Here is a 27,928-nt window from a genome sequence, read left to right on the forward strand (position 1 = left end):
GGGGGGTTAGAACATAATACCGCCATAAGTGAGGGCATACTGCATCTACTTCATAGGGGAGTGCACGAACTAAATGGAAATGTATGCCAAGCAGCACAAAAGCTGGCACACAGCTAGTCTCAATAAATAACAGGTTTCACTATTCACAGTAAGCTTCAATGCCTCCATTAATCATCTTCCTGCAGGTTTCAATGTATCTTATAGATGCCAACTGCAACAAATACTCTACGTCCAAAGACTTCTTTGAAGAACCAAGCTACAGTGCCAAGTACCTAAGACCAAAACAAATACAGGGTCGCCCCGGCTCAGCTGTCACATCCGCCAAGGCCTCGCGGTTCCCCAGCACTGGCGCGCAGCCCCGCCCCGCGAACGCCAACCAGCAGTGTGCGGGGGCTGTTTCCACCCCAGGCCGTTTGGGCTCGGGGGGAGGCCAGGCCACCCTCCAGGCCTCCCGAGGCCTGACACCCCCACCACCATCCTCACCCACCCTCACCCCTAGTCCTCAGCCTCCCCTCACCGACGCCTAAGGTCTTCCAGCCCCGCCCCGCGCCGCACCTTGAGGTGGGTGCGCAGGCCGCCAACGCCTCCAGACTGGTCGGAGATTTCGTACGCGCCGGTCACCGGCAGGTCCTTGTGGATCTCCTCGCGGAGGCACTTGCGGGAGTTAACAGGCAGATGGAAGGAAATGGCGAGAACCGACCTGGAGCCGACCAGGAGTAACAGCAGCAACGCGAACCGGCAAGGGCCACGCTGGGCTTGTGGACTACACACACCAGACATGGTGCCTGAGACTGCTCACCACTCAGGCCTCTACTGCACCGGAATCGGGAGGGCCCACGTGACTCACCCCTGACCTACAAATGGCGCCAGCGCCATTTTTGAGACTGGCAAGTGGACGAAGAATACATGGTAAATCTTTTAAAAGGGAAGAAAGGCTATGATACCACGTCTCACCCACAAGTTAAAGTGGTTAAATAATATTTTCTAAAAATTTCCCATAAAATTGTTATTTTTGTTGAATTCGGTGACTGCTCTGTCAGCCATAGCAAGCAAGGGCAGACCTGGAAGTAATTCTTCTTTAACCTACGGAAGTAGTGTCCCCAGTTTTAGAGGTTGCTGGTATCATAGCAACCAAGCCCCAATAAGAAACAGCCACAAGGCCCTTTGCTGGGCCGGCCAGGCAGCTACCAACTAGGCTCGCGTGCGGTGGTGGAGGTGGAGGTTGCGCAGTCGCCGTGCCTTGCTGCTTTGAATGACAAATGATACACCGACCACTTGAGAGTAAAATTTAGGGAGGTTGCGCGGGAAGATGGTACGGCTATGAGGCGAGCGCGGGCCAGTACCTCAGAGAAGGTGCAGAGGTCCCCTGGTGAATGTGAACTGGACAGGAGGCCAATTCATGCTCCTGAGCGGGATCTTTGGGCTAGAGTAACTGCTGTCTGAATGTGCATTTTATTTAGCAAACTTTGAGCGCCTTACTATGCTAGATAATGTTCAAACTACCTTTGGATTTTGTATTTCAATGGAATAAAACACCATGTTTTAGTTCAGTCTCAGGGATGGACCTAATTCGGTTTACTCGGTGAACATGTCAAGGGAAGCCAAGTATTTGTTTTAAATGCACAAACATTTTAGGGATGAAATTGGCTAGTCTATAGTAAGCAAATTTACACTGTAATCAAACTTTCTTTTAACAAATATTTATTGAGTACCTACTATGTGCCAGACACTGTACCATGTGTGTATACCATTCGTCGTCGTCGGCAGCCGTCCGTCTCGAGAGACGATGGTGTAGCTTCTTAAGAGTCTATCTGCACTGCCGAGAATGGCTGTGCAGTTCGACTCGGGAGTGACATGGTATCTGTCTCCTCTCGTGTTGAATCGACATCTTGCGATGACGCTGGAGTGTCCTCTCCAGTGAAGCTGAAGCTACAGAGCCTGGGCAGGGTGATATGGAGGGTCTGCTGTTGCCCATGCAGCAGACCCACCCTCTCTTCGCAGCTGAAGGGTCCAAGGGAAAGACGGAGTCAATACAGCTTGGCTTCAGGTGCGCCGCAGGAGTTGCCGGTGTTGACTACAACGTCAAAGCGCCTTAGGGACTCCGGCTCCGGATTTTCTGTCGGGGTTTACTCCCTTAGCCTTTCCCCTGAAGAGGTATGCCGCAAGGCAGCGGAGGTTTTTTGGAGTCAGAGTTTTCCTTCTCTGGTATACCATTATGTTTATTGATTGAACAAACAACTGCTGGGATGTTATCAAATATTCACGGCTGAAGAAAATATGAAGATGAAAACGGAATACATAACAGCCTATGTTTGGAATCATCTACTTTGGTTAATGTTTATTGAACGTCTACAGAAATATCCAGAGGATGGACTACCTGCCTTTGGTAATTAACATGAATGCTTTATATTTATAACTCCTTTCAATCCATCTAGTTCTTTTCTTGGAGCTGAAGTCCTGCAAACAAAACAAAGACAAACAAAGGAGCTGTAAAGCATTAAAAAATTGACAAATATCATGTTTTAACTATTTTATTGTGTCCACTTAGGAACATTTGATTATTTTATCCCTGCTCTAAGAAAAGATTTCTAGCCTATTGGTACATCCTGATCATTTTTGTTGACCTTTTCCCTACAGTATAGGGAATCAGTACCGAGCAGTTATGTAATTCATGCATATTCTCAGTCCTGAGGCTCTGCTGACCATCAGCAAGAGATTTGCAATCCATAACCTAGTTGTGTGGGTTTTTTCTTTAAATTTCTAGCTTACATTTATATAATACTGTCTACATTTTTACCTATTTTCACATATCTCATCTGACATTTTCAAAAATCATGTGACATAGTCTGGGCAAGTCAGTTCATGTCACAGATAAGGAAACAGGTTTTGAGAGGCCCAAAGCCCCATAGTTTAAAAGTGACAAAGTTAGCCTACGGGCCTCAGCCTTCTTCAGGAAGGCACTATGGTTCATTACTTTACAGATGGAGAAATTGAGACTTAGAGAAATTGTTCCTTTCCTAAATCAAAGCTCTCAGATCCCTACTTGTCCCTTACTCTCACTTATCCCAGCCCCTAACACTTTCTTGTTCACCTTCCTTTATGTTTTTCTCCTTAGTACTCACCACTATCTAATGTAATACATTTTATATATCTTGTTTATGAATCTGTTTCCCTAGCTAAGTTATCTTCTGTGAGGGGCAGGGATTTTTACCTATTTTGTTCACTGCTTCATCTTCTGAATCTAAAATAGTGCCTAGTACTTAGAAAGCAAAATAAATAATGGTTCAATGAAAGCCTAGCAGAAGGCCTAACAGCAAATTCCTTACATTATTCCTTATCTGTTTTCACACAAATCCATAATGTATCTAAAGTGTAGGTATGGCTCTGGCTGGTTTGGCTCAGTGGATTGAGCACCGGCCTGTGAATCAAAAGGTCGCCGGTTCAAATCCCAGTCAGGGCACATGCCTGGGTTGCAGGCCAGGTCCCCAGCTGGGGGCATGTGAGAGGCAACCAACTGATGTTTCTTTCTCCCTCCCTTCTCTCTCTAAAATAAATAAGGTCTAAAAAAAAAAAGTAGGTATGATTTCAGTTTCATCAACAACATGCATATCTTGTTATCTGAGTTGGAAAATGTGTTCTTGTTTCCATATAAAGACAAAAATAATTCTCCCCTCTATGCTGTGGAGCTAGAAGGCAAAGTATATAGATACTCATAGGGAACCCAAACTTTTAAATTACATCTGCACAAGAAAAGGTACCATTTTACATCGGTGAGGGGAAAAGGCCTTATTCTGAATTGGAGAGCAAATGGAACATGTCCCCAAACTAGAGAAAATGTTTCTTCCTGGCCTAAGAGTTCTCTGTCATCCCTTCATTCTGAAACTTCCCCAGCCAGACCCGCCTAAGATTCTGAAGCCCCATGAGCCTCTGGAGGTGAAGAAATGTAATGAGGACATGCCCTCTATCCAGTCTATCCCTAAGCCACAAATTTCTCAACCTTTTGTTTGTATGAGAGAGAGCATGTTTAAAACACACCTCACCCCAGACACTGAGTCTGAGGCTCTCAGCTCCAATGCAAAAACAGCAAAGGATTCCTAATTCCAGTGCTCCTGTCCATTCATGTGTACAGCCCCACTCACAGTGTGTAAATAGCTAAAACAAGAAGAGTTCTGTGAAGATACAAAAGACCCCTTTGGAAAGCAATTGGACAATATTTGTCACGTGTCATACTTTTTGACTCAGAGAGTGATTCCAGGACCTCTCTTATGGGTCTTTCAAGTTCCAGAGTCCCCAGATCCTGGTTCTGGAACCTCGGCACTGTACTCTAGGTGATCTCATCCAGGCCCATGACTTTAAATGCACCCATGGATGATAACTCCCAAATGTGGATCTCCAGCTTTGATCTCCCCACTAAACTCCAGCATCTGTATCAGGTTCCCTATTGGACATCTCCACTTGGATGACTCACCGGCAACTCATACTTAACTCTTAATTTCCCCTTTCTCCCCCAACTCCCAAATCTACTTCTTCCCTATCTCAGTAAATTACACCACCTTCTGCTTCTTCACTGAAGCCATCCTTGTTTCCTCTTTCAGCAAACCCTACCAGTTCTGTGTCCTAATTTATGGCAATCAGTTTCTACTTCTCTCTAAACTGGCGGTCAGCAAACTACTGCCCTGCTAGGCAGGCCAAATCCAGCATGCAACCTTCTGTTTTTGTAACATCCAAGAGCTAAGAAGGCTTTTTACATTTTTAGAGGGTTGTTAAAAAGAAGGAGGAGGAGGAGCCATAGAGAGTTTATGTGGCTCACCAAACCTAAAATATTTATTATCTGACCCCTCACAAGAAAAGCTTGCTTCTCTCACCTAAACAAGACAACTTTCCTACTGTTGTCTTGGCTTCCATCTGTGCCCCTACTGTAATCATGCGCCTTAATATACCATGACTGATTTAAAAAATAAATAAATCAGATCAATCAGTATAAAGCCCCAATACCTTACCACAGCCCAAAAGGCCACTGTGGTCTGCCTCCTGCCTACCTCTCTATTCTCATTTTCCCCAGTGCTCACTTCCTCCCACCATAACCACCCATGTACTCTCCCAGTCTTCCAAACAGCCTAAACTCCTGCTTGCATCAGGGCCTTTGCATTTACTGTCTACCTGGACTTCTCTTGCCCAGCTCTTGTCCAATAGACTCCGGACTCTGCAGGCTGCTCCTCAACATTCAGGTTCCAACTCTAGTCACCCCCGAGGGAGCCCATCCTGTATTAGTAACCCTGTTCCCAGGTTACTTTCTTTTTTCTTTTTAAGCTCCTTATTTTTAAAATTATTTTAAAGTCATTTTTATTTTCAATTATAGTTGTCATATAATATTAGTTTGAGGTGTACACCTCAGTGATTAGACGTTATATTACTGATTAAGTGATCATCCCAATAAATCTCATACCCATCTGACATGGTTCATAGTTATCAGAATATTATTGACTATATTCCCTGTGCTGTACTTTACAGCCTCATGACTATTCCATAACTACCTGTTTGTACTTCTATATCACTTCACCTTTTTCACCCATTCCCCCAACACCCCTCCCATCTGGTAACCTTCAAAAGGTTCTCTATATCTCTGAGTCTGTTTCTGTTCTGCTTGTTTTTTTTATTTTGATTTTTAGATTCAATTCTTGATATGTACATATTTATTGTCATTTTCTTGTTCATATTTTTAAAAGACTTATATTGATTTATTTTTAGAGAGAGAGGAAGGGAGGGAGAAAGAGAGGGAGACAAACATCAATGTGCAAGAGATACATTGATCTGTTGCCTCTTGTACACACCTAGCTGGGGACCTGGCCTGCAACCCAGGCATGTGTCCTATTGGGAATTGAACCAGTGACCCTTTGGTTTGCAGGCTGGCACTCAATCCACTGAGCCACACCAGCCAGGGCTATTTGCTCATATTTTTAATCTTTTCTTTTTCTTTCTTAAAGAAGGCCATTTAACATTTCATGTAATACTGGTTTCATGGTGAGGAACTCTTTTGGCTTTTCCTAGTTTGGGAAGCTCCCAAGGTTACTTTCTATCACATGATCTGGTTTTGTTATCTATATAGCACTTGTCACTATTTGAGAGTATCTTGTTAATTCTTTTCTTGTTTATTACCACCCAGCCCTACTGGAATTTAATCTCTAAGAGAGCAAGGTCTTTGTTTTGTGCCTGATAGGTCCCTGAGACCAGGCACAATAGCCTATGCATAGTGGGTGTTCAAAAAATATTTGCTGGGTGAATGAATGAAATAATATAACATACCATAAACCACTTAGCACATCAACATAGAACAGTTGCTCAATAAATGCCAGTTCCTCTATCTAGCATTTTAATTGTCATTTTTCATGTGGAGAAGCTGAGGTCCAAAGTTGTTAAGTGACTTGCCTCAATCTATACATACTATGAGTCAGTGCTAGAGCTGAGAATAGAAATGAGAGCTCCTAACTGCAGATTAGTTTTCAGACATAATTGTCCTTATATGGGCTAAAACATGATACTTACTTTTTAGTTCCCATTCTACTAAAAAGTTTGAGATTCCAGGGTAGTCTTTTTCTACCCTTACTCATATTCATAATTCAACTTTCATGGGTTTTAAGTGAGTTTAAGCCTTTTAGAACATCCATGAAGATGTTAATAGTTAATATAAAACTTGTAGAATCCACTTGTATCTCCCCTGAATTCACTTTTCTTGAAAAAACAAGATTTATCTTCCTCTCAGATTCTCATGGTGCTAAATTTTTATGTTCCTGGTGGGAAACATGAACTCCAGTACCAATTCTCATGACAATTAATGTCCTCCACCAATGTTGTCAAGATAAACTATCAAGAACCTGCCTTATATACTGTAGCCTATAAGTCCTGATTGTCAGGATCAAAGTTCTAGGGATATAGATGAGCTGAGAGGACTAAGGAGTCTGAATTTAACAAAAATTTTTATTAGGAAGAGATTTGAAGATGATGCAAGCAAAAGATACAAAATGTGTCCGAACAGAATAAGTTTCAGAAAATGTAAGAAGCATCACATGACCTGTCACCACTACCCACATACTTTGAGAACAAAACAAAGTTGAAAAGGACAGGACGAGAAGGGAGGTGTCTCCTCTGCCCCATAACACTATTTGCTTTTGGAGAACACCAGTCCTAGATCCCAGTGCAGAGAGAGAAAGTCCTGGAGTCCAGGAAGGCACAATCCCAAGGCAGAAATGAAATGGAAAAACAACAACAGCAACAACATTGGACCAGACAAAGTGGAGGAACCAAGGGACAAAAAAGAGTTGCAAAAATGGGACTCCAGGGGAGAAGAAAGTAGGGTCAGGTAGGTAAGATGGGAACACTTTACCTTATGTCTGTGCCCACTTATGCTACGAAGAAGAGACAAAGTATTGAGAAAGGAAGGAAGGGAGGGAGGGACGGAGGGAGGAAGGAAGGAAGAAAGGAAGGGAGGAAGGAAGGAAGGAAGGAAGGAAGGAAGGAAGGAAGGAAGGAAGGAAGGAAGGAAGGAAGGAAGGGAGGGAGGGAGGGAGGAAGGATGGAAGGAAGGAAGGAAGGAAGGATGGAAAGAAGGAGAGAAGGATGGAAGGAAGGAAGGATGGAAGGGAGGGAGGAAGGAAGAAATCGTCTAGTATTTTGTGAAGTAGCCCCAGAGTTGAGGCCTTTTAAAGGAGAATTTAATAGAGTCAAATGACATCTACCCCCAAACATATTATACTCTACACCTGGACACAGCTGTGCCTGAAGATTGTACACACGCAGATCTTCAATAGAGATTTAGATTATTTCAAAAGCATGTGGAGATCATAAAATGTGCTAGAGCAGAAGACTACACTATTGTTGGCCTTCGATCCTAGTTCTGAGAAAGTTTTGGATTTCCTCTCCAATACTCCCCCCCCCCCCTTGATAGGCCACTAAGCAGTATCTGGTCTCTGAGATCCACCCAAACTCATTCTCTTTCAAGAAAAGCTCCACCTTGTGAGAGATATGGACCATACAGATGGAAAAGAGCACCCACTGCAGGCACCTTGATGATGCCAAAGCATTCTTCCCTTTATTATTTACATGAACCACCTCTGCACACTGGAATCCTCTGAGCAGCTTTAAAAGAACTGCCAATGCCTAGATACCCCCCTAGGACCCAACCCAGACCACTGAAAATAAAATATCTGGGCAAGGTCCATAGGAATATCATATTTCAGTGATTCCCTAACTTTGCTGCCCATTGGAATCATCTGGCAATCTTTTAAAAAGTGCTGATGCCAGAATGCCCCCAAGACATTTTGATGTGAATGGTATGGGCTACAACCAAGGCATCCGAATCTTTAAAATCCTTCCTGTGATCCAACATGCATCCAGGGTTGAAAACTAATGCTCCAACCTGTCCCTTGCCATTTCTAGTTTAGCACCCAATCTTTCAATGCCTTTCCAGTGGCATGTGCCCAATAAATATTTCTCAGTTTGATCTGCATCCCTGTTTCTCCTGCTGAAACTCTGCTGCCCTTTCTCCTAGAACCTGGTATGAAATTTTTCCTCTAGTAGCTAGAGTACTTGGAACACCAGCTTGGGGACAAGGTCCATTCCTCTGCTGGCTATGCGCTCAGTTCCAGTGTTAGCCAAGAGGCAGGAATGGGAAGCGAGAGCTTCAGATGAGGAGGAAGCTCTCTCCGCAGGCACATGAGGGAGCCTTTTCTTCTCCCTTGCAGAAAGCCATTGTGGCACACGGACAAAGGAAGTATTAATAAGCTTTTCTAAAGAGGTACTTCTCTAAGATTTGGTGTTTCACAGACCACAACCAGCACTGTCAGTTCTACAGATGGCCAACTTCTGCATTTTGGAGAGCGGCTTCTGAAGATAGATCCACTTGCATCCCTAAAGCAGAACATGCAGATTTGGGGAAGGGAATCATCAGAGTCTCTAAGCCAGAGGTCAAAAGCCACTACCCACAGGTTGGTCAGGGACAAGAAGCTCAACCACCACGCAGTCATTAGAAGTAATCGACTCTTTTGGAGTGAAATTAAAGTGACAGCATTACAGCATTATAATAACCAGGGTTTCAGGGCAAACCCACAGTGAAAGCCAGGGACAGGGCATTCCACTGATGTGTGCTCTAGAGAGCGGTCCTGGCTCTGCCCTGCCACCCACTTATGGGTGACTTTGAGCTGGAAATAACGCTTTCTAGGTGCTGATATCTCCTTTGTAAAATGCAAATCCAGAGACTGAGGACAGAACCTATCTTTGACTTCTTACAAGTCTGCATCCAAAGAGAGGTGGGGAAGTCGCAAGTTGGCAAACGTGGGGCCACTACCTCATTACCAGCTGTGCTCCACCACCTCCTTTAGGGCCTGCTGTCCTGGCAGGGGACTTGGCAGTCACAGCTAAGCTGTCTGCAGGCTGTGACCTCCACAACTCAGTGTCTAATTGCAAAGACCCTCCCAGGGCAAATGGTGTGAGTAGGATAATAACCTCTGTATTAGTGTCCAAGTGCTGCCATTATAAATGAGCACAAACTTGGTGGCTTAAAACAACAGAAGTATATTTCATCACACTTTTGGAGGCCAGAAATCTGAAATGAAGGTGTCAGCAGAGATGTGCTTTACGTGTAGGTTCTAGGGTAGAATCTCTCCTTGCCTCTTCCTGCTCCATGTGGCTTCATGCACTCCTTGGCTTGTGGCTACATAATGCCAATTTTTGCCTCTGTCTGTCTTCAAGTGGACTTCTCCTTTCCTCTCTGTCTCTCTCATCTGCCTCTTATAAGGGCACTTGTCATTGAATTTAGGTCCCACCCAGATAATCCGGGATGATTTCATGTCAAGATCCTTAACCTACTCACAACTACAAAGATTCTTCTTCCAAATAATGCCACATTCACAGGTTCTGGCATATTTTCTGGGGGGACACAGTTCAACCCAGAACAGCCTCCAAATAGGGAAGAGTAGAGGGATGCACAAAATCCTATCCATCCTTAAACTCAAGTCAAATGCCACCTTGTTTAGGAGACATTGCCATTTCACATCACCTAGATATTATCTACACTGGGCCATCTAGTTCTCCCCTTACTTCTAGACCACCTGCATGAGGATTCCCTAAGGATCTTGTTAAAAATATAAATTTCTGAGGCCCTTTGGGAGCCAGGGGCTTCGGTGTACACATGGCCAAATTCAGACCGCACCACACACAACCTGTCCCGAAAAGGCACATAAGTGGTATCAAAGACACCTGATCACAAAGATATGAATCTCTTAAGGGGGTAGACCTCAGGTTCCTGAGGAACACGTGCTTTGCCAAAAAGGACTACAAGAAGGGCCTGAAGAAGAAGCAGGCCAACAATGCCAAGGCCATGGGCGCACGTGCTGAGGCTCTCAAGGTACTTGTAAAGCCCATGGAGGCCAAGCTTAAGATCGCAAAGAACGGCAGTCACTAGCTCAATTCAGTTGTTTACATCACTCATCCTAAGCTTGGGGAAAACATCCATGCTTGCATTACCAAGGGTCCCAGGCTCTGCTGGCCAAAGGCCAAGGCCAAGGCTCAAACCAAGACCCAGGCTGCGGCTGCAGCTGTTTCAGTGGCTACAACTCCAGCTCAGGCTCAGGCTCAGGCTCCCAAATGTGTGCAGGCCCCTATGAAGTCTTCCAGAGTCGAGGGCTCTGTCTGCTGATGTGAGGGTAGAAGAACTGGTGTGATCCCTGGGCCGCTGCCTGCATGGGCTGGGGTCCTCCTGTGCCGTTTGAACAAATAAACCTGAGGCACGATCTGTCAGTAAAAAAAAAAAAAAAAAGGGAACAAAACCGTACAAATTGCTGTCCTCCATGCTGCAGCTCCTACCACTGTCACTGCTGCCAGAGTCAGGTTCTCTGGGCGTGGGGCCCTGGATCGGGCATTTTAGATCACCTCCCTGGGAGATTCTGAAGGACCAGAGGTTTTGGAGGCCCCGTGCCAGGCTGTGAGCTCCATGACCAGCTCTCTCACGTACCCCTAGATGTCTTCCATTTATTTCAGCGGATGAGTGGCAGCATGTGAGTGTGTGGCCCTGGAGCCAGAGGCCTGAGTTCTGCTTCCCACTAACTGTAACTTCTGGTTCATTCCCTACTCTGTCTGTGCCTTTGCTTCCTTGTGTAGATGAGAATAATTATAGTGTCTACGTCATAAGGTGGTGGTTAAGATTCAGTGAAATAAAACATGTAAAACACCTAGAACAGTGTCTGGCACATAGTATGCCCTCAGTGACTTTAAGCTGTTACGAAGTAGAATAGATTGGCAGTTGCTTATTTTCTCACTATATTCCTAGAACCCTCCCTCCCTCCTAGGAACATACCTTGATCTTTCCACCATCATCAGCCTTTGCTTTCTGCACATGTATTGAAAACTTTTTTATTATCTGACTACTGTGCTAAGCGCCGAATGTACTTTATTTCATTTTGCCCTCACACCAATGGTACAAGACAAATAATATAATCTCCCATTTTATGGATAAGAAAACGGAGGGTCAGACAGGTTAAGTAACTGGCCCAAAGTCGCTCAGCCAGTGACTGGTGAGGCGGGGATGTGAAGTATCGGCTTGGGTCCCCACTGTCACTGCTCCCCTGCACTTCCACTATCACTGTTACCAGGCCCAGCCCTCTCTCCAAACCAGCGTCTGAAACCTCCCCTCACACAGCTTCCCCACATCAAGCTCCATCTTTTCTGAACCTTTCAAACCATGCTTTCTCTGCTTTCCCTTCTTGGTCTGGGGCCCTCCAAGAAGATGTCCTCTTCTCAGAGGCACTGCATCAAACTGCATTTCCCTTCCATCTTCCTGGGGGGCTCCTTCAAATCCTACACCTGCCCCCACGGTGTCCCAAACCCAAATCCCCGCCTCACACGCAGGGCTTCTCCCACCACGTCCAGGTGGCCCTTGTGCCCGCTGAGAACCTGCCTTCCCCTCCCTTCAGGTCTGCAGCTCTTCGGGCGAGGGCACCTGGAGGCCTGGAGGCCGGGGATGCCAACGACCAGTCGGCCCTTAGGTGCTGCTGCCCTCCCCTAGCCCTTCTCTCACCCTGAGCCATTCTGCTGTCCGCCCTCCCACTTCACGTGGGACCCAGGGCATGGAGCCACCAACAGGCACAGGGGCCTTATCACTGCACAAACACTTCCTCTTTCCTCCGGACTGGTTCTCACACAATAGGTAATCAGGGCAAACTTCCTCTGACTTCCACTGAGCAAACACAGTGCCTCTGCCACAGGCTAAGGCCTGTGGGGAACCCAAACCTGGACTCTACCTGAGGAACCTGGAATCTGGTGGAGATGAAGCACAGAAATGAGTACCAGAGGCCCTGATGTTTTGTGGCCCAGCAACCTGCTCTTCACTAGTTGTCTGTACCTTGGACCAAATTACCCTTTTTGATCCTGAGTTTCATGGGCTGTATTAGGAATAATGCTGCCTAACTCGTGAGAATTAACCAATATCTGAAAAGAGCATGATACAGCACCTGAGTTCTTGGGGGGGAGGGCGGGGGAGGAGGAGGAAGGGTCTTCCAGGAGCTGGAGGAAGCTTCATTCAGGTGGAAGAGGAGCTTCCTCCAGGGACTGAATTTTGCCTTGAAAGCAAAATGCCTTAAGTAATGGCTTCTTTGTCTATTCCCTGTTCTTTTCAGGTCTAGGAGTAGGTATGGTGCCACCTTTTGAGTATAAATTGAGTGGTCCCTGCATAGGACAGGGTCAGCCAATCAGTTAGGGTGTTGAGGAATGCAAATGTGGGGTGGTGGCTGTAGTTAGTCATAACATGTCCATATGCAACAGCAAGAGAACATCACATGTAGACACAGCCCACAAAGCAGAGATCACTGAAGGCCTGGAGTAGTTGGGAAAATGCCTCTGTTGAGGAACCAGTGTGCGAAATTACAGCAACCCAGGCAAAGCTATCATCTGTAAAAACAGTTCTTTCCCTCCCTCTGCCCCTTCATCTAAACATGCAAGTTAAAAGGACAGCCTTCCAACTTCCATGTTTGGTTCTTTCTTAGTACATTAGTGCTGCTTTGTGCTCTGGCTTGGGTTTGTAGGAAACATGAAGGAGGGGGAGGAGAGAGGGGCCAGAGGGGCTGGGTACTGGGAAGGACACTTGGCAGAGGAAGGGGAGACAGAGTGACGGGCAAGGAGTAGCAAAAATTAGAAAGCAGCCTCAGGTACCTTCCTGATCTCAAATGGGGTGACATGGGGAAAGTATGATGCTGACCATCCCTCCACTGAAGGAAGAGTCTAGAAAAGGACACCAAGGGGACACAGTGCCATGGTGGACAGAGCCTGGGCTTTAGTGCAAGCACAATACAGATTTCATGAGGTCTCAGCAGGACCTTGACAAAGTTACTTTACCTCTCCGAACCTCAGTTGCCTAATCTCTAAATAAGAATAATAACATATTTTTTATGGCGCTTTTGTGGGGCCTGTGAACTACATACAGAACACAGAGCCTGCCAGAATGTGGGTGTTAAGTTCTCGTCCCCACTCTCAAGCTTCTAGGAATGCCTTAGAAACACCAGATTAACTATATTTAGTGCCTGGCTCCCTCCCTTGCCAACCCATGGTTAAGTTAGAATGAAACTACTGATGCTAAAGCTTCTTCCAATTCTCGAATTCTCTGTGTGGACTGGGTAGGAGAGGACAGTCATTGAATAAGCTCCTGGGCAAATGAGCTCCTGGGGACTTACTGCCAATTCTGAGCAGCACACGCAGTACCCTGGGTGCAAGAGCCTTTTCGATGGCACCCTGCAGGAGGACAGAGGAATTCCCAGAAGCCTGATGATTCCTTTACTACCTAAGTTTCCTTCACTCCCTTTGGCTGAGCTTTGCCTTGGGTGTGGCAATGAGGGAGGAGGAAGGGGTAACTTTAGTAGAAAAAGAGAGCTGCTGGTTGGCCCGGCTAGAGTGGGTATGCAGGGAGGCCACCCAAGTGGCTGATTTCTGCTCACCCTGAAAAAGAATGTTATAACAGGATGCCGGACTCTGGAAAGGTGTCTCAGGCAGCAGGGAGAGCTTGGGTCCTGAAGAGGTCACCCACCCACGATGATTCTCAGCTCCGAATGCATATGAAATATCCTAGAGAGTTTGGATCCTTGGAATTTTGCTAACGGTGCCCCCAGGTGACTGCCCTCTGCAGGTGGGGACAGGCCCAGTGTTCCCCAGGCTCCACTGTGCTTTCTAACTCTGGGAGTCCACATGTCTGGTAGGACGTGTGGGTGGTAGTCACGAAGACTTGCTTCCATCCTGGCTCCTCACAATCCACACGGCAGCCAAAGTGATGCTTTTACAACATAAATCGGATCGCTATCCCTTCCTCGCTTCAGCATCTGCAGTGCCACATTTCAATCCCACACCTCCCAGCAGCCAGCAGGGGCCCGCCATTCCCTCTCACCCCCATTCCTCCTGGCACTAGTTGCTTTCTGTTCCTCAAACACACCACACTCTTCTGTCCTGGGGCTCTGCACTTGCTGTGGCCTCTGCCTGGGGTGCTCGTCCCCAGCCTGCATTGTGGCTGACTCTTCCTATCCTCTGGGTCACACAGGCCCCCCTTTCAGGGAGGCTTCCCGCACCTGCCTAGTCCACGTGACACCCCCCCTCCACCCTCGGGCCTCCTTATCGCACAACCGGGAATACTCCCCTGCTGGGAGGTAAGAGCCAGGAGAACAGGGAACCTGCCTAACTGGTTTATCGCAGTGCTAGTAGCACAAATGGATTCTCAGTAACTGTTTGTTGAACAAATGAGTGAATGTGTATACAGTGTATGTTTATATATTAAAATTGTATGTTTTTATGTACATATACCTGTATAGAATATGATTTCAGGTCTGGCATGGAAATGGACAGATGGTATCAGGGAAGAGGGTATCAGAACTGAAGGGAAAGGAACATGTTTTGAGCACTGACGCAATGCCAGACACCATTCTAGGGCTTTTCAGGCACTTGGTCCTCACAACAACTCACTGTTTACAAAATTCCAATGATCTGCAGCCACCATGGTCCAACAGAATGAGAATCTTGGAGCTGGGGTTCTACGTTATTATCCCATTCTACAGATAAAGAAGCTAAGCCTAGAGAAGGGAAATAACTTGCTTGAAGTTAAACTGCAAACAAATGCCAGAGCAGGGCATAAACCCAAATGTATTGGACTCTCAGGCTGCCTTGTTCATTGAATCATTCTTGAAGGAGAAATTACCTTAATCATTACCTTTCTCCACTATCAGGCAATAAAAAAATTATCTGATGAATGGGACCCCAGATAGCAATGGCTGATTGATGACTAGAGCTAATAACAGAGGAAGGAGGACAGGTAAGGAAGGGAAAGAGAACTTACTAATAGTGTTACCAGATTCATTTAAAATCAGCATTGTTTCTTAATTTTATTGTGATCAGTTAAGAATTTGCACTCTTCTACTTGACTTAAGTTCCCAGAACTCCATACTTATGAGTAAGATTTTCCAAGTTATCAAGATGTCCTGAGGGTACAAATAATCTTTCTGGATACTAACATGCATAACCTAGAGGGTTACAGTATATAAACACAGAGGAGTTCGGTTTCATTGACCATCATCGAGCTAGTTCATTTGGGCCTCCTGTCTTAAACTTTGAAATCTAATTTCTAGCCAAAGGAATAGAACACACCCTTAGTAATATACCGTATTTTTCACTCCACAACACGCACTTTTTTCCCCCAAAAGTGGGGGGGGGGGCAATGTCTGTGTGTCTTATGGAGCAAATATTGCATCACAGATCGTGATGTGTATTACCTGACCTGTCAGTGGTGGTGACAGCTGTTAGAAGAGGAAGCAGTGGGCCCATGCAAAACTCCTGGGGATGCTTAAATGTCCTACTTTACTACTGAATCGCAGGGCGTCTGGTCAGTATGAAGATAGCGAGGAAAGTAATATCACTGATTGTGAGCAACTGAGCTTCATAAATTCTGACACTAGTGATGATGAGTTCTTGGGGTTGCCAGAAAACTAGAAGAGTACTTGAACCTTAAAGTCTCTCCTCAATTGTTAATGAGAGTGATGACTGCTCTTCATACTGCATTGACTGCTGTTCACTTTACTTGGTTGAAATATTATTGTTATATTTTATTAAATATCTTAGTACATCATTTGGTTCAGAATTTTTTTTTCTTCTTGTTTTCCTCCTCTAAACCTAGGTGCATCTATGGTCAGGTGCACCTTATAGTGAGAAAAATATGGTACTTTAAAAAATATCCCCAGAACTTGCTTTATACCCCCAGATTCTTTGTAATCCTAGTCTCTGGGTAGCATTTCTGCTCTGAGCCACAGAATGTCTTCTCTTCTTGTAAATGTCAGAGCAAGCTGGTTCTTAATTAAATCTGATCAAAATATATTAAGCTGTCTAGCATGGGACAGAGATGAGTTAGACACCATCCTTGCCATAAATGCAGTCTAATAACTGGCTCTCATGAGATTGTTACACAAGGGATTCAGCTTACTTAGGGAGCTACCATTAAGTGAGATATAAACACAATGCGGAAAATCTGTACAAGATGAGTTTATATGCTTCGTTTCATAGACAACGGGGAGCTGTATCAGTTAGGGCTTTTTGGTTTTAGAAAACAGGAATCAATTCTGGGTTAACTGAAAAGAAAAAGGGGGCAATTTGTTAAAAGGATATTGGGGAGTTTACAGAATTAAAAGAAGAACTGACCAGTCAAGAGGGAATCTCCAGAGGATGAACTCATGACTCAACTTCAAACCTCTCAAAAGATAAAGAAAGAAGGCACAGAATAATTAATAAACTAGTTGTAAAATTAAAAAAATACAAAAAACACAAAACTTTCAACCTTTCAACCCAGGATCCCCACTCAACATTCAAATTCCCATGAGAGAGTCTGATTGGCTTAGCTTAGGTCATGTGCCCACCTCAGAGAATCTGCAATTGACGGTTATCCAGAATCTTGCAGAACAGGGGAAGGGAGACAGTTTCCAAAGGAAGAGATGCTGTCTAGACGGACAAGACATGTCTGCTCTAATAGCTGTGGATGCTTCTGAGCATAGAAGTGATGTGATTAACTTAGATTACATGTCACAGGTGTTTGATCAATAGTTTTGTTCCACCCTTTCACCAATCCAGTAATGTGGGCATATTTATTAAGGATGAGGAAAACCGCATTTTTGAGAAATTTTGTGACTTCTTCCTCAAGAGATAAGGCTCTTTATGGACACTATATGATTTTCTGTCCTTTAGAGTCATGGTTTGGCTCTAAAGTGTTTAAAGAAAGAAAGAGGCAGGAAGGAGATGGGTTAGCAAGCTGTTAAGAGTAAACCAACACGGAAGGAATGAATTAGGTCGGGCCAGTGGGGACTGAGAGGAAGCAACTAGATACAAGGCACAAGGGTTCAACAAATAGTTTGCAGACTAGACTATTAACAACCACTAGTGCAACCTGTTAAAAACACTGATTCTGAGTGTCCATTTCTGACTTGAACTGGAATTCTCCCTGGTTGGTGACTGGTAATCTGTAATTTTGAAACACACACCGATCCTATGGTAGTAATCATTTTACAATATACAAGCATATCCACATGTTGTACACCTTAAACTTACACAATGTTATATATCAACTGTATCTCAATAAAGCTGGAAGACATTTAAAAAACCCCTAGAAAGATGATTATTCTGTAGCCAGCTGGACACTGCTCTGTGGATGGGCATTTGGAAATCATTAGACCATTTAGACCCTTTTTTTCTAAATGTCCTGTAGTCCAGTTTCTTGTCTTATCTCTCTGCTGTCACAGTTAAGCATTATCAAGGTATAGATTTTCAGTAGTTACATTACATTTAGAGTCATTACATTTAGAGTCATATATCTGCAGTATCTTCAGGTCTGAGGGATGTAAACAAGGACAGGGAGGTAGGGTGGCTCCTTGTTGTCCTCTGATTTTGTTAGTGTGTCTGGGCTTGTGGATTCTTGGGAGATGACTTTGCCGGCTTTCCCTGTGAGAAGAATAACCCTGGATTCTTATCTTCTTTTTCGCTGTAGTACTAAGTCTCCCATAACAAACACACCCAAGTCTGCTATTTCTAAACTTATGGCTCTGTGTTGAACACATGCCGTTCCTGGAGCCAGACTCATTTTGCAGTTTCTCCTCCCTACCCCACCCTCAGGCCCTGCTGATGAGCTGATCCAGCCTTGGCACGTGATAACCCACAGGTTCGGGGTGTTCTCTCCACGACCTTGCAGAGCTGTGTAGACTTTCAGTAATATCTAGAGTTAAAAAGAATGGTGATCTTTGGGAGTGGGGTCTGGTACAGAGTGGAACAGAATTTATGGTCTTGAATTTCTCTCCTCCATTTGTACAGTGAGGGGACACATAAGAATGAGTAACTAAGAAAGGGTTTCCCTAACCTCAGTCATTTGAATACCATCCTTGTGGGTTTTTGCCAGATCTGTGTGCCATCAACTGTTATTTACTTAACATTTTTCATTAGATTAATTAACATGTTTTGCTGGTATACTCACTACCCACGCTAGCCTTGCCATAAAGAATAACATTTATGAAGTCGCTGATTCATGAAATCAGATCTGATATGCTACCTCTAAATTTTCTTCTAGTACACATTAAAATAAATACACACTTATCAAAACTGTGTAAATGTTCACCATGTACTATCTAAAATCTTCCCACAGAGGGAGGAATAGATATCATTGGAGATATACAAGTATGTATCACACTTTGGGAACATTATCTTAGAAAAACCCACATGCTAAGGGGCATGTGGTTCCAGACCCTTCAATTATTCACAGTTTGGATGTCAACTGTAAGAATTTTTTTTGAGAGTCTATTTACTGAAAAACTATGCTTTAAAACCTCTTGCTGCAGAAGTTAAAGTTCCGAGCCACAAACAAAGGCCACCCTAGATATTGTAATCAATAAGGAAATTAATGATTTTATAATTATCAGAATGGCTGGAGGACTGAACTCCCTTTGGAATGAGTACCCCAGCACTGCAGAACTGATCTGTGGGGGGGAACTGCAACTCCTCCATAATTAGGAGGCTGCAATGAGAAGGCTCAGTTTAAGAATTCACCATCATGGCTGTCATCTGAGAAGCAGATGCCACCTCCATCTTCTCTCCCTCCAGTCCCACTTGACACTCATGGATCTGGAGATTGAACACTGGACTTCTGCTGTAGATGCCCACATGGCCTTAATGTTGCTCATCAGCAGAACATTACCAAAGCATCAGGAAGGTGACCCCTGACTCTCTTTTGCCTTTTATCTCTCATAACCACATCTAACTGATGAACTCTACTCTGCACCATCCAGAAACCTAGCTGCAAAGGAGTCTGAGGAACACAGGTTATAGCTCTAGCTTTTAAGAAGGCCCAGTAAAAATGGAACTGGGTGCTGAGAGGTGATTAATAGTATTCAACACATTGCCTGTCAGTGGCAGCTCTGCTGCTGATTCCCTGTGAACCAAGGAATGACTAAGACAAAGGAAGAAAACAGATCAATGCAGGTTCTTATATTACCAACCAGTCACTCTTTTGTGAATCGGAGGGGTGTGTGTGTGTGTGCAAAGGTAGGTTTTGTGTAATCTGAAGGTATATATTTGCAAACATACCAGCTAAGAGAATAAAGTAATCTTGGTAGTACAAATTGCCATGCCATGCCATGCCAAAGCCTCAGTGGCTCCTCACTGCCTGTAGAAGGGAAATCCAGGAATACCCTTGCATCCTATGCCTTTCAGAAGTTGGCCTTAACACCCAGCATGTTCTGTGGCAGGCCTCCACTCCAGTCAAAGAGTTCTAGTAACGGATAAGAAGCAGCCAAACATCCTCCTCCCTGCCTTTCCTATCAATAGGGCCTTGCCTGAAAAGCTGTTTTCTCTTTTCCTCTTACTTATATTTTAATATTCCTTTAAGGTCCGATTCTGTGCTCCTTCTTTACTTCCTAAAGAAGGCTTTGTGCTCTCACTCTCTGCTCCCTTATTAGTAAAACCTGTTCTTTTCAGGTGGGATCTGGTTTCCACCCTCCTAGTCACCCTTTCAGATCTTTGCTTCCCGTAACCTGCTTGGAGAGGAGCTCCAACCCTACACTCCCGTTTTCCTCTTCACTCAGCACTTGCAAGCATGGCACGTGAGACTGGAAGAAGAAAACCACTTTCACCCTTACTCCCACGGAAGGACAAAGACTTGGAAGGAGGGTGGTCTTTTTTCTTTTTAAAAAATATATTTTATTTATTTATTTTTAGAGAGAAGGGAAGAGAGGGAGAAAGAGAGGGAGAGAAACATCAATGTGTGGTTGCCTCATGCCAGCCCCCAACCAGGCAACCCGACCTGCAACCCAGGCATGTGCCTCCTGCAGGAATCGAACCGGTGACCCTTTGGTTCACAGGCCAGCACCCAATCCACTGAGCCACACCAGCCAGGGAGGGAGAAAGGTCTTGACTCAAGGATTGAATCTGGTAGTGGTGATGCCAATGGTTTAGCTAAGTCATCAGCTGTGCAAAAGAAAGTCTGGAGCTGAGGACTGAACTTGTTTTGCATGTGATAAAGGGAGAAATGGGCTGGCTTCTGAGAGTGAGGAAAAGGTAAAGCAGAATGAGAAGAGAAGTTGGAGAGGAGACAGATGAGTGAGAAATAAGCATCATGAGGACCGCTAAAGAGAGGGATGCTTGCTCTGGTCGGTGTGGCTCAGTTGATTGGAGCGTCTTCTGTACCCTAAAAGATTGGGGGTTTGATTGGTTTTGATTCCCTATCAAGTAACATACATAGGTTGAGGGTTCGATCCCCAGTTGGGGCACATATGAAAGGTAACCAACTGATGTTTCTCACCTTGATGTTTCTCTCTCACTCTCCCTCCCTCTCTCTCTCTAAAATCAATAAACATATTTTTAAAAATTTAAAAAAAAGAGAGAGATATTTGGTGCTATGGGGGTAGGGAGAACGATAGGGTGCATGTCTCAAGCCTCAGTGAGGTCTGTTGCTCCCACAGTGAGCGATTATTTTTTGTTTTTTGCCAAGACTGGAATGGGACTGAATTCCAGATCTGGCCTGCTGTGAAACGGAACCGACACCCTTCATAGTGATGGTGAGAAGATTCATAGACTGACCTAATTCAGGAGAAGGAGGAGTCTTACCCCAGAAGTAACTGTGATCTCCAGAATCCCACAAGAGATCAGATAAATCATGGAGTGGGTACGAGACCTTCTCTGACCGTTTGCAATCAGAATAGTGCAAAGACACACCTCCTAGGCAGCCATCAGAATACAGACTCCACGTCCATCCTCATCAAGGCCAGCCAATCAGGATTCCAAATCCCCATTTTGATCCCTCATTCTTGTAGTAAACAGAATTTCTAAAGTGGTCTTCCACTGCCACCCCCAAAGATGTCCTAATCCCAGAAACCTCTGAATATATCATTCCTGTGATTGAGTTACATTGTTTAGCACAGCTGACCTTAAGATAGGGAGATTATACAGGCAGGCCGAATCTAATCACATGCGCCCTTGGCACCTGAGAGCTTTCTCTAGCAGTTGGAGCTGTAGAGCATGAGGGGGATTCGATGCACTGTTGTGGGCTTTGATGATGGAGGAGCTCACTGGAGGATTGGGGAGAGCATCTAGGAGCAGAGAGCAGACCCTGGACGGCAGCCAGCAAGGACACAGGGACCACAGTCCTACAACCACACAGAACTGGATTTTGGCAACATCTGAATGAATTTAGAAGTGGGTTCTCCCACAGGGCCTCCAGATGAAAGCCCAGCCTGGTTAATAATACCTTAACTTCAGCCTCATGAGAACCTAAGTAGAGAGACCAAACTAAGCTTGCTGGACTCCTGACCCACAGAACTGTCACTTACTGTGGGTGTTTTTTAAGCTACTAAGTTTGGGGTGATTTGTTACGTAGCAGTAGAAAACTATACCTCCCATCCCCTGCACAGTGTTGACCTTGGCATCACCTCATGGCTCTATGGGACTCATGTACCCTTTCATTACAGGCTGCTTTAGCTAGGACCCCTTTCCTTAGCCCCTCAATAATTGTCACACTCTACTGACCTTATCCGAACCCAGGCCTGGCCCCCCTTGGACTGTCCCATCTGGGGGATCCTCAGATGTATCGTGTACATTTTCTCTCAAGTTGTTAAGGTAATTACAACATTTAACTGACTGGAACATTTATTATCCCCAACCACTAGCATGGTGCCTAGCATATGGTGCTCAATAATATGTGCTAGACTTCTGGCCAAGATGGAGTCCTAGACAGACACTCTGGGTTTTCCTCCACAACTAAGAAGGAATACAACTACCTCGAAACTAGAGACAACTAGGAGTTCCAGAAAATCAAGCTGCATGGAAGTCCAACAAACAAAGATATAAAGAAGAACTACTCATCCAGGTAGGCAGGAGGGGCAGAGCCGGGCGGCAAAGAAGTGGTGTGGTGGCGGCGGCAGCAGCAGGTTGGCAGAAAGCATAGTTACACGTTTTAAAAAGTGGGGAGGGACACCTGGGGAGTGTTCCCAGCTCCTGACCAAACCAAGCAGCTCACGGTCCCAGTGCCAGGGAAAATTAAGCTTCATTGCTTCTGACTGTGCAGACCAGTGGGGGTTGGTGTGGAGGAAGAAATTGCCGGTCTCTCAGCAGAGTCCGCTAGCTTAAAGGGCCCCCACAGTCCTAGAACGTTCGCAGACCCACCCACTCTGGGAACAACAGCCAGGGCAACAACTAGAGAGATGCCAGTTCCATATAGAAGTGGGAGAAGTGTCTGCAACAGGGGCGAGTTCTGAGCAAGAGGGTATGGTTCCCTCTCAGAGCCCTCCCCCCCACACAACACCACAACGTGGTAAAATGGGTTGCCCTGTATTGATGAATTCCTAAGGCTCCACCCTTAAACGTAATAGGAGTGACAGTTCTACCTAAGACACAGAGACAAACAAACACAGGAGCCTGTCAAGATGAGGAGACAGAGAAGTATGGCCCTAAAGGGGGAATAGATCAAGGTTCCAGTGGGAGAACTAAGTGATAAGGAGATAACCAACCAAACAGATGCAGAGTTCAAAACGCTGGTGATAAAGATGCTCACAGGCTTGACAGATATGCTTAATTATGGCAAATGCATAAGGGAAGAAGTGAAGGCTATGCTAAGTGAAACGAAGGAAAATCCATACAAAACCAATGGCGAAGGGAAGGAAACCAGGGTTCATATCAATGATTTGGAACATAAGGAAGAAAAAAACAGTCAACCAGTACAGAATGAGGAAACAAGAATTGAAAAAAATGATGAGAGGCTTAGGAACCTCTGGGACAACTTTAAACGTGTCAACATCCTAATCATAGGGATGCCAGAAGGAGAAAAGGAAGAGCAAGAAATTGAAAATTTATGTGAAAAAATAATGAAGAAAAACTTCCCAAATTTGGCAAAGGAAATAGACATACAAGTCCAAGAAGCACAGAGAATCCCAAACAAGCTAAACCCAAAGAGGACCACACCAAGACACATCATAAGTAAAATGTCAAAGGTTAAAGATAAAGAGAGAATCTTAAAAGCAGCAAGAGAAAAGCAGAGTTACCTACAGAAGGGTTCCTATAAGGCTATCAGCTGATTTCTCAAAAGAAACTTTGCAGGCAAGAAGTATTCAATGTGATGAAAAACAAGGACCTACAACCAAGATTACTCTATCCAGAAAAGCTATCATTCAGAATGGAAGGGCAGATGAAGTGCTTCCCAGACAAGGTAAAGCTAAAAGAGTTCATTATCACCAAGCCATTATATGAAATGTTAAAGGGACTTGTTTAAGAAAAAGATCAAAACTATGAATACTAAAATGACAACAAACTCACAACTATCAACAACTGAATCTAAAAAATAACAAAATCCAACTAAACAAACCAGAATAGGAACAGATTCATAGGTACAGGGATCATCTGGAGGGTTATCAGCTGGGAGGGGGAAGGGTGAGAAATGGGGAAATGGTGCAGGGATTAAGAAGCATAACTGTTTGGTACAAAATAGACAGGGGGAAGTTAAGAATAATATAGGAAAGGGTGAAGCCTAAGAACTTATATGCATGACCCATGGACATGAACTAAGCGGGGTGGGATTGCTGGGGGACAGGGGGTACAGGGCAGAGTGGAGCAAAGGGGAAAAATTGGGACTGCTGTAACAACATAATCAATAAGATATACTTTAAAAAATGTGTTGATGATGCTGTTGAATACAGAGAGAAGAAACTCTATGGATCATCCCCAGTGTTGGCATTGAATGTTCTAGCTATGTTGTATTATGTGCAGTTCCTAGGGGACACCATACTGTCTTACCTCTGAGTTCCTTCACCCTTAGCCTGCTTTTCCTCTTCCCTCACCCCTTGTGTCTTCCTCCCTTTCAACTGGCTAAATCTTATTTTTCAGGTCTCAGCTCAAACACAACATTCTCTGAAAAGTCTTCTTTCATCCCCCAGTTGAAGATTAGGCTCATTTTCATTCTCTGGCAGGACCCCATCATCACAACTGCCTTTGTTTTCTTTTCTTAATTAAAGTTATTGGGGGTTACATTGGTTAATAAGCTTATATATATTTCAAGTATACAATTCTATAACACATCATCTGTATATTGCATCGTGTGCTGACCACCCAAAGTTTAGTCTCCTTCTGTCATGTATTTGACCCCCTTTATCCTCTTCAACCTCGTGTCACCCCCTTCTCCTCTGGTAACCACCACACTGTTGTTTGTGTACCTGTGAGTTCTTTTTGTTTGTTTCTTTCTTTGTTGCTTTCTGTTTTATATACCATATATAAGTGAAATCATATAGTTCTTGTCCTTTTCTGTATGACTCATTTTGCTTAGCATGATATTCTCAAGATCCATCCATGTTGTCTCAGAGCGCAGTATTTCATCTTTTCTTATGGCTGACTAGAATTCTAGTGTATTCATGCACCATATCTTCACAGTTGCCTTTGCCATTGTCATTTTGCTTATCTAGAATCTCTATTAGACAGATGCTATGTTCTATGATGGCAAAATATGATTCTTTTTTTCTTGGGAAACTCCAGCACCTCAGACAGGGTAGGTCTCAATAATGTTTTGGTGAATTGCTGTGCTTTTTAATCACCTAACAGATTCTGATTCTTCAATTTGGGTGGGACTTGCAATTCTGCATTTCTAACAAGATCTAGATGATGCTGATGCCACTGGTCCATGAACCACACTCTGAGTAGTGAGGTAATAGGGTAGGCACTCCCACTATTACCCCCATGTAGCAAAAAAAGTTTGCATTTAAGAAAAGCTGGACAAGATTTAGGGTGCAAATAATGACCACATGAGGAGATTTCCCCTGTCATTGCTGAGCTAGCTGACTCATTTATAGAGATGAAGCCAGTAACCTTGGCCTTATTAGCAACTGAGCTAACTTCCACAAACTAATAAATAACAACATTTGGCTAATTAACATTTCAAAAGTGTTTCCTTCCCTTGCTCACACTCTAGAACAGGTGCTAATGAACCATGAAATGTCTAAAGCATTGGCAAGAAGGAGGAAAAAAGGCCGAGTTGACCCACGCCTGAAGAAAAACATCCTTAAAAATCAAGAGCTATAAAATGCAATGTGGTATCCTGGATTGGATCCTGGAATAAAAAAGGACATTAGTAGCAAAACTGGTGAAATTAGAATAAAGTAGGGAGTTTAGTTAATAGTAATGCACCGATGTTGCTTTCTTAGTTTTGACAAATGTACTATTAGGAGAAACTGAATAAGGAGTATATGGGAACTATCTGTGTTACTCTTTGCAACTTTTCTGTAAATCTAAAATCTTCCCCAAATAAAAAGTTTATGAAAAGAATCCAGAGCTAGACTGTATAGGTTTTCTTCAGTTTATGTAATAGTATTACAAGTTGTTGAACATGTAAAACAATTGTCATTGACAATAAAAAATGGGTAATGTGTGTTCATGGGGAAAATCCGCAAAGAAAACTCAGTAGCACTCAAGGAAGCCATCAGAGGATGCTGGTCCCAGTGGCACGCTGGCCAGGTAGCACACCAGTGATACCTCCACTCTGAGGTCCTTTGTTAGGCATCATGAGTTTGCTCCTGATTCTTACCTTCATTTCTTCAGCACATCAGTAATTTCTTCCATTCTTGACAATCTCTTGTTTGTTTGTGTAACAATAATACCTTAAAGACTTTGTCCTGGTATCACTTTTTGCCTCAACTGTGTTTCCTTATATACTAGCAACTCTAAGCTTGGTGAGGCCATGGACTTGAACTTATCCATCACTGTATGTTGCAGTATCTGACTGCAAACTGGGCACATCACAGATTCTTAATAATTACCTGTTACATGGATGAATAAAGGAGATACTTCAGCATTTGAAGTAAATTCCTGCCTGAGAAACATGAATTTTTCAGTAATTTTTCATTATGTAACTATATCACTTTCACAGAACTTAAAGATGTTCAGGTCTTACAAAAAACTTATCGAGAGACATTTTCCAACTCTGGTGAATTCATGGAAAGTCATGAAGGTCCTGTTAATTTTCATGGACACCATGGCTGTAACTATACAGTGCACATAGTGAGCGTGCCCTTGTCTCAGTAGGCTGCTCCCTGGGAGTCGCACTGAGGCACAGGTCTGGGCCACAGAGGTAAGGTCAGAGGCTGCGTCAATCAGTTGTGTACGCATTGTCCTGTCTATCCTCCAGTGCCTGCCTTCCTAAGGCAGCTGCTCCTCGCCCACTCCAATGTGCTGGTTTCCCTCCCTGGTAGAACTATGACCCCTGCCAGGCCAGTCAGAGGCTTTTGTGGAGTTTTTAAAGCTTGGAGCTGGAGGAGATGGGGCTTTCTCTTTTTAGAGCATGAAATTAGGAGGATGGGATGTGAGGGCAGCTGCCGGCCACTTTTCCTGTCCTCTGGAGAAAATCTGCAGGAGAGAGGGCTTGAGTCAAGCTATGGAAATGGAGAAAGAGAGACCTGGCACCCGTGGTTAAGTTTCTGGACCCAAGCGAACTTTAGGTCACCTCATCCCCTGAGCTTCTCAGTTATTAGAGGCAACAAATGCCTTTTTACCCCTTAGGTTGATGTGGGTTTCTGTCCATTGCCACAGAGAGTTCTGCCAGGGAGAGTTCTATAATGCTGGAGAGAAATGTGCTGTTTTTTATCCACACCTAATGGGGACTAGTATCAACTCAGCAGGGAACCAGCAATGTGAGCTGCTGCTTGAATGGGTGCTGTGGCAGGGACATCAGCTCTCTTCCCCAACCTCAGGCTCTCTCTTCCATTGCATGGCACTGTCACTGGGGATGGCACCTCACCCACAAACTGCATTTCCCATCTGCTCTTACATTTAGGTGGGAACACATGGTTAGTTCTCACCGAGGGAATGTGAGTGGAAGTGATAGACTGGAAGGCAGTTAGGAAGCAGGGGTGCCTTTGTAACTCTCTCCTTTTTCCTACCCATTAGCTGGACGAAGAGGATTCTGAGGCTCTCAAGGATCACAGAACCACAACTGGAGGGAGCTTGGGTCCTGCCTTCAGGCCAGGAAAACTCCCATTTGACTCTCACGTGAGTGAGAAATAAACTTTTATTATCTTAAACCACTGAAATGTTGAGAATTTATTTGTTATAGCAGCTAGCATTACTCTAAGAGCTGGAGCTGAAGTGAGTTGAAGATTTTCTAAGTAGGAAGACAAACAAAGCTTACGAGAGAGAGGCCCAGATTCAAACAGGAGCTGAACTCTATGGTTAAGTCCAAGGGGTGATTTCAAGGATGGAAACAGGAGACCTAGTGGAAGGATCAGCAACCAGGCCCTGGAGGAAGTGGCGAGTTAGGGACTAAGAGTTAGGGACAGTTACAAAGTGAGAGTAAACCACATGGGGATGCCTGTGGCCTGGTTTTGTGGCAGCCAGCAGCATGGAACATGGGGCG

The 27,928-nt window shown here is 44.5% G+C and overlaps 1 protein-coding gene and 1 long non-coding RNA gene across 2 annotated transcripts in view; one reads left to right on the forward strand and one right to left on the reverse strand.

Annotated features, from left to right (window-relative positions):
• The window catches only part of TMED10 (transmembrane p24 trafficking protein 10), a 46,152-nt gene extending 45,324 nt beyond the window's left edge, over positions 1-828 (reverse strand). Inside the window, exon 1 of the mRNA XM_090271183.1 lies at positions 556-828. Coding sequence (XP_090127309.1) covers positions 556-780 — 225 coding nt within the window. The 5' untranslated portion in view covers positions 781-828. The remainder of the gene's footprint in view (positions 1-555) is intronic.
• LOC150017064 (uncharacterized) lies at positions 341-27,596 on the forward strand. The gene is made up of 2 exons (XR_016509863.1): positions 341-909; positions 27,463-27,596. It is a non-coding gene; the product is annotated as an uncharacterized LOC150017064 (long non-coding RNA).
• Positions 27,597-27,928: the final 332 nt, after the last annotated feature.

Source organism: Furipterus horrens, unplaced genomic scaffold, assembly GCF_987537825.1.
Source record: "Furipterus horrens unplaced genomic scaffold, mFurHor1.1.pri manual_scaffold_3, whole genome shotgun sequence".
Taxonomy (NCBI): domain Eukaryota; kingdom Metazoa; phylum Chordata; class Mammalia; order Chiroptera; family Furipteridae; genus Furipterus; species Furipterus horrens.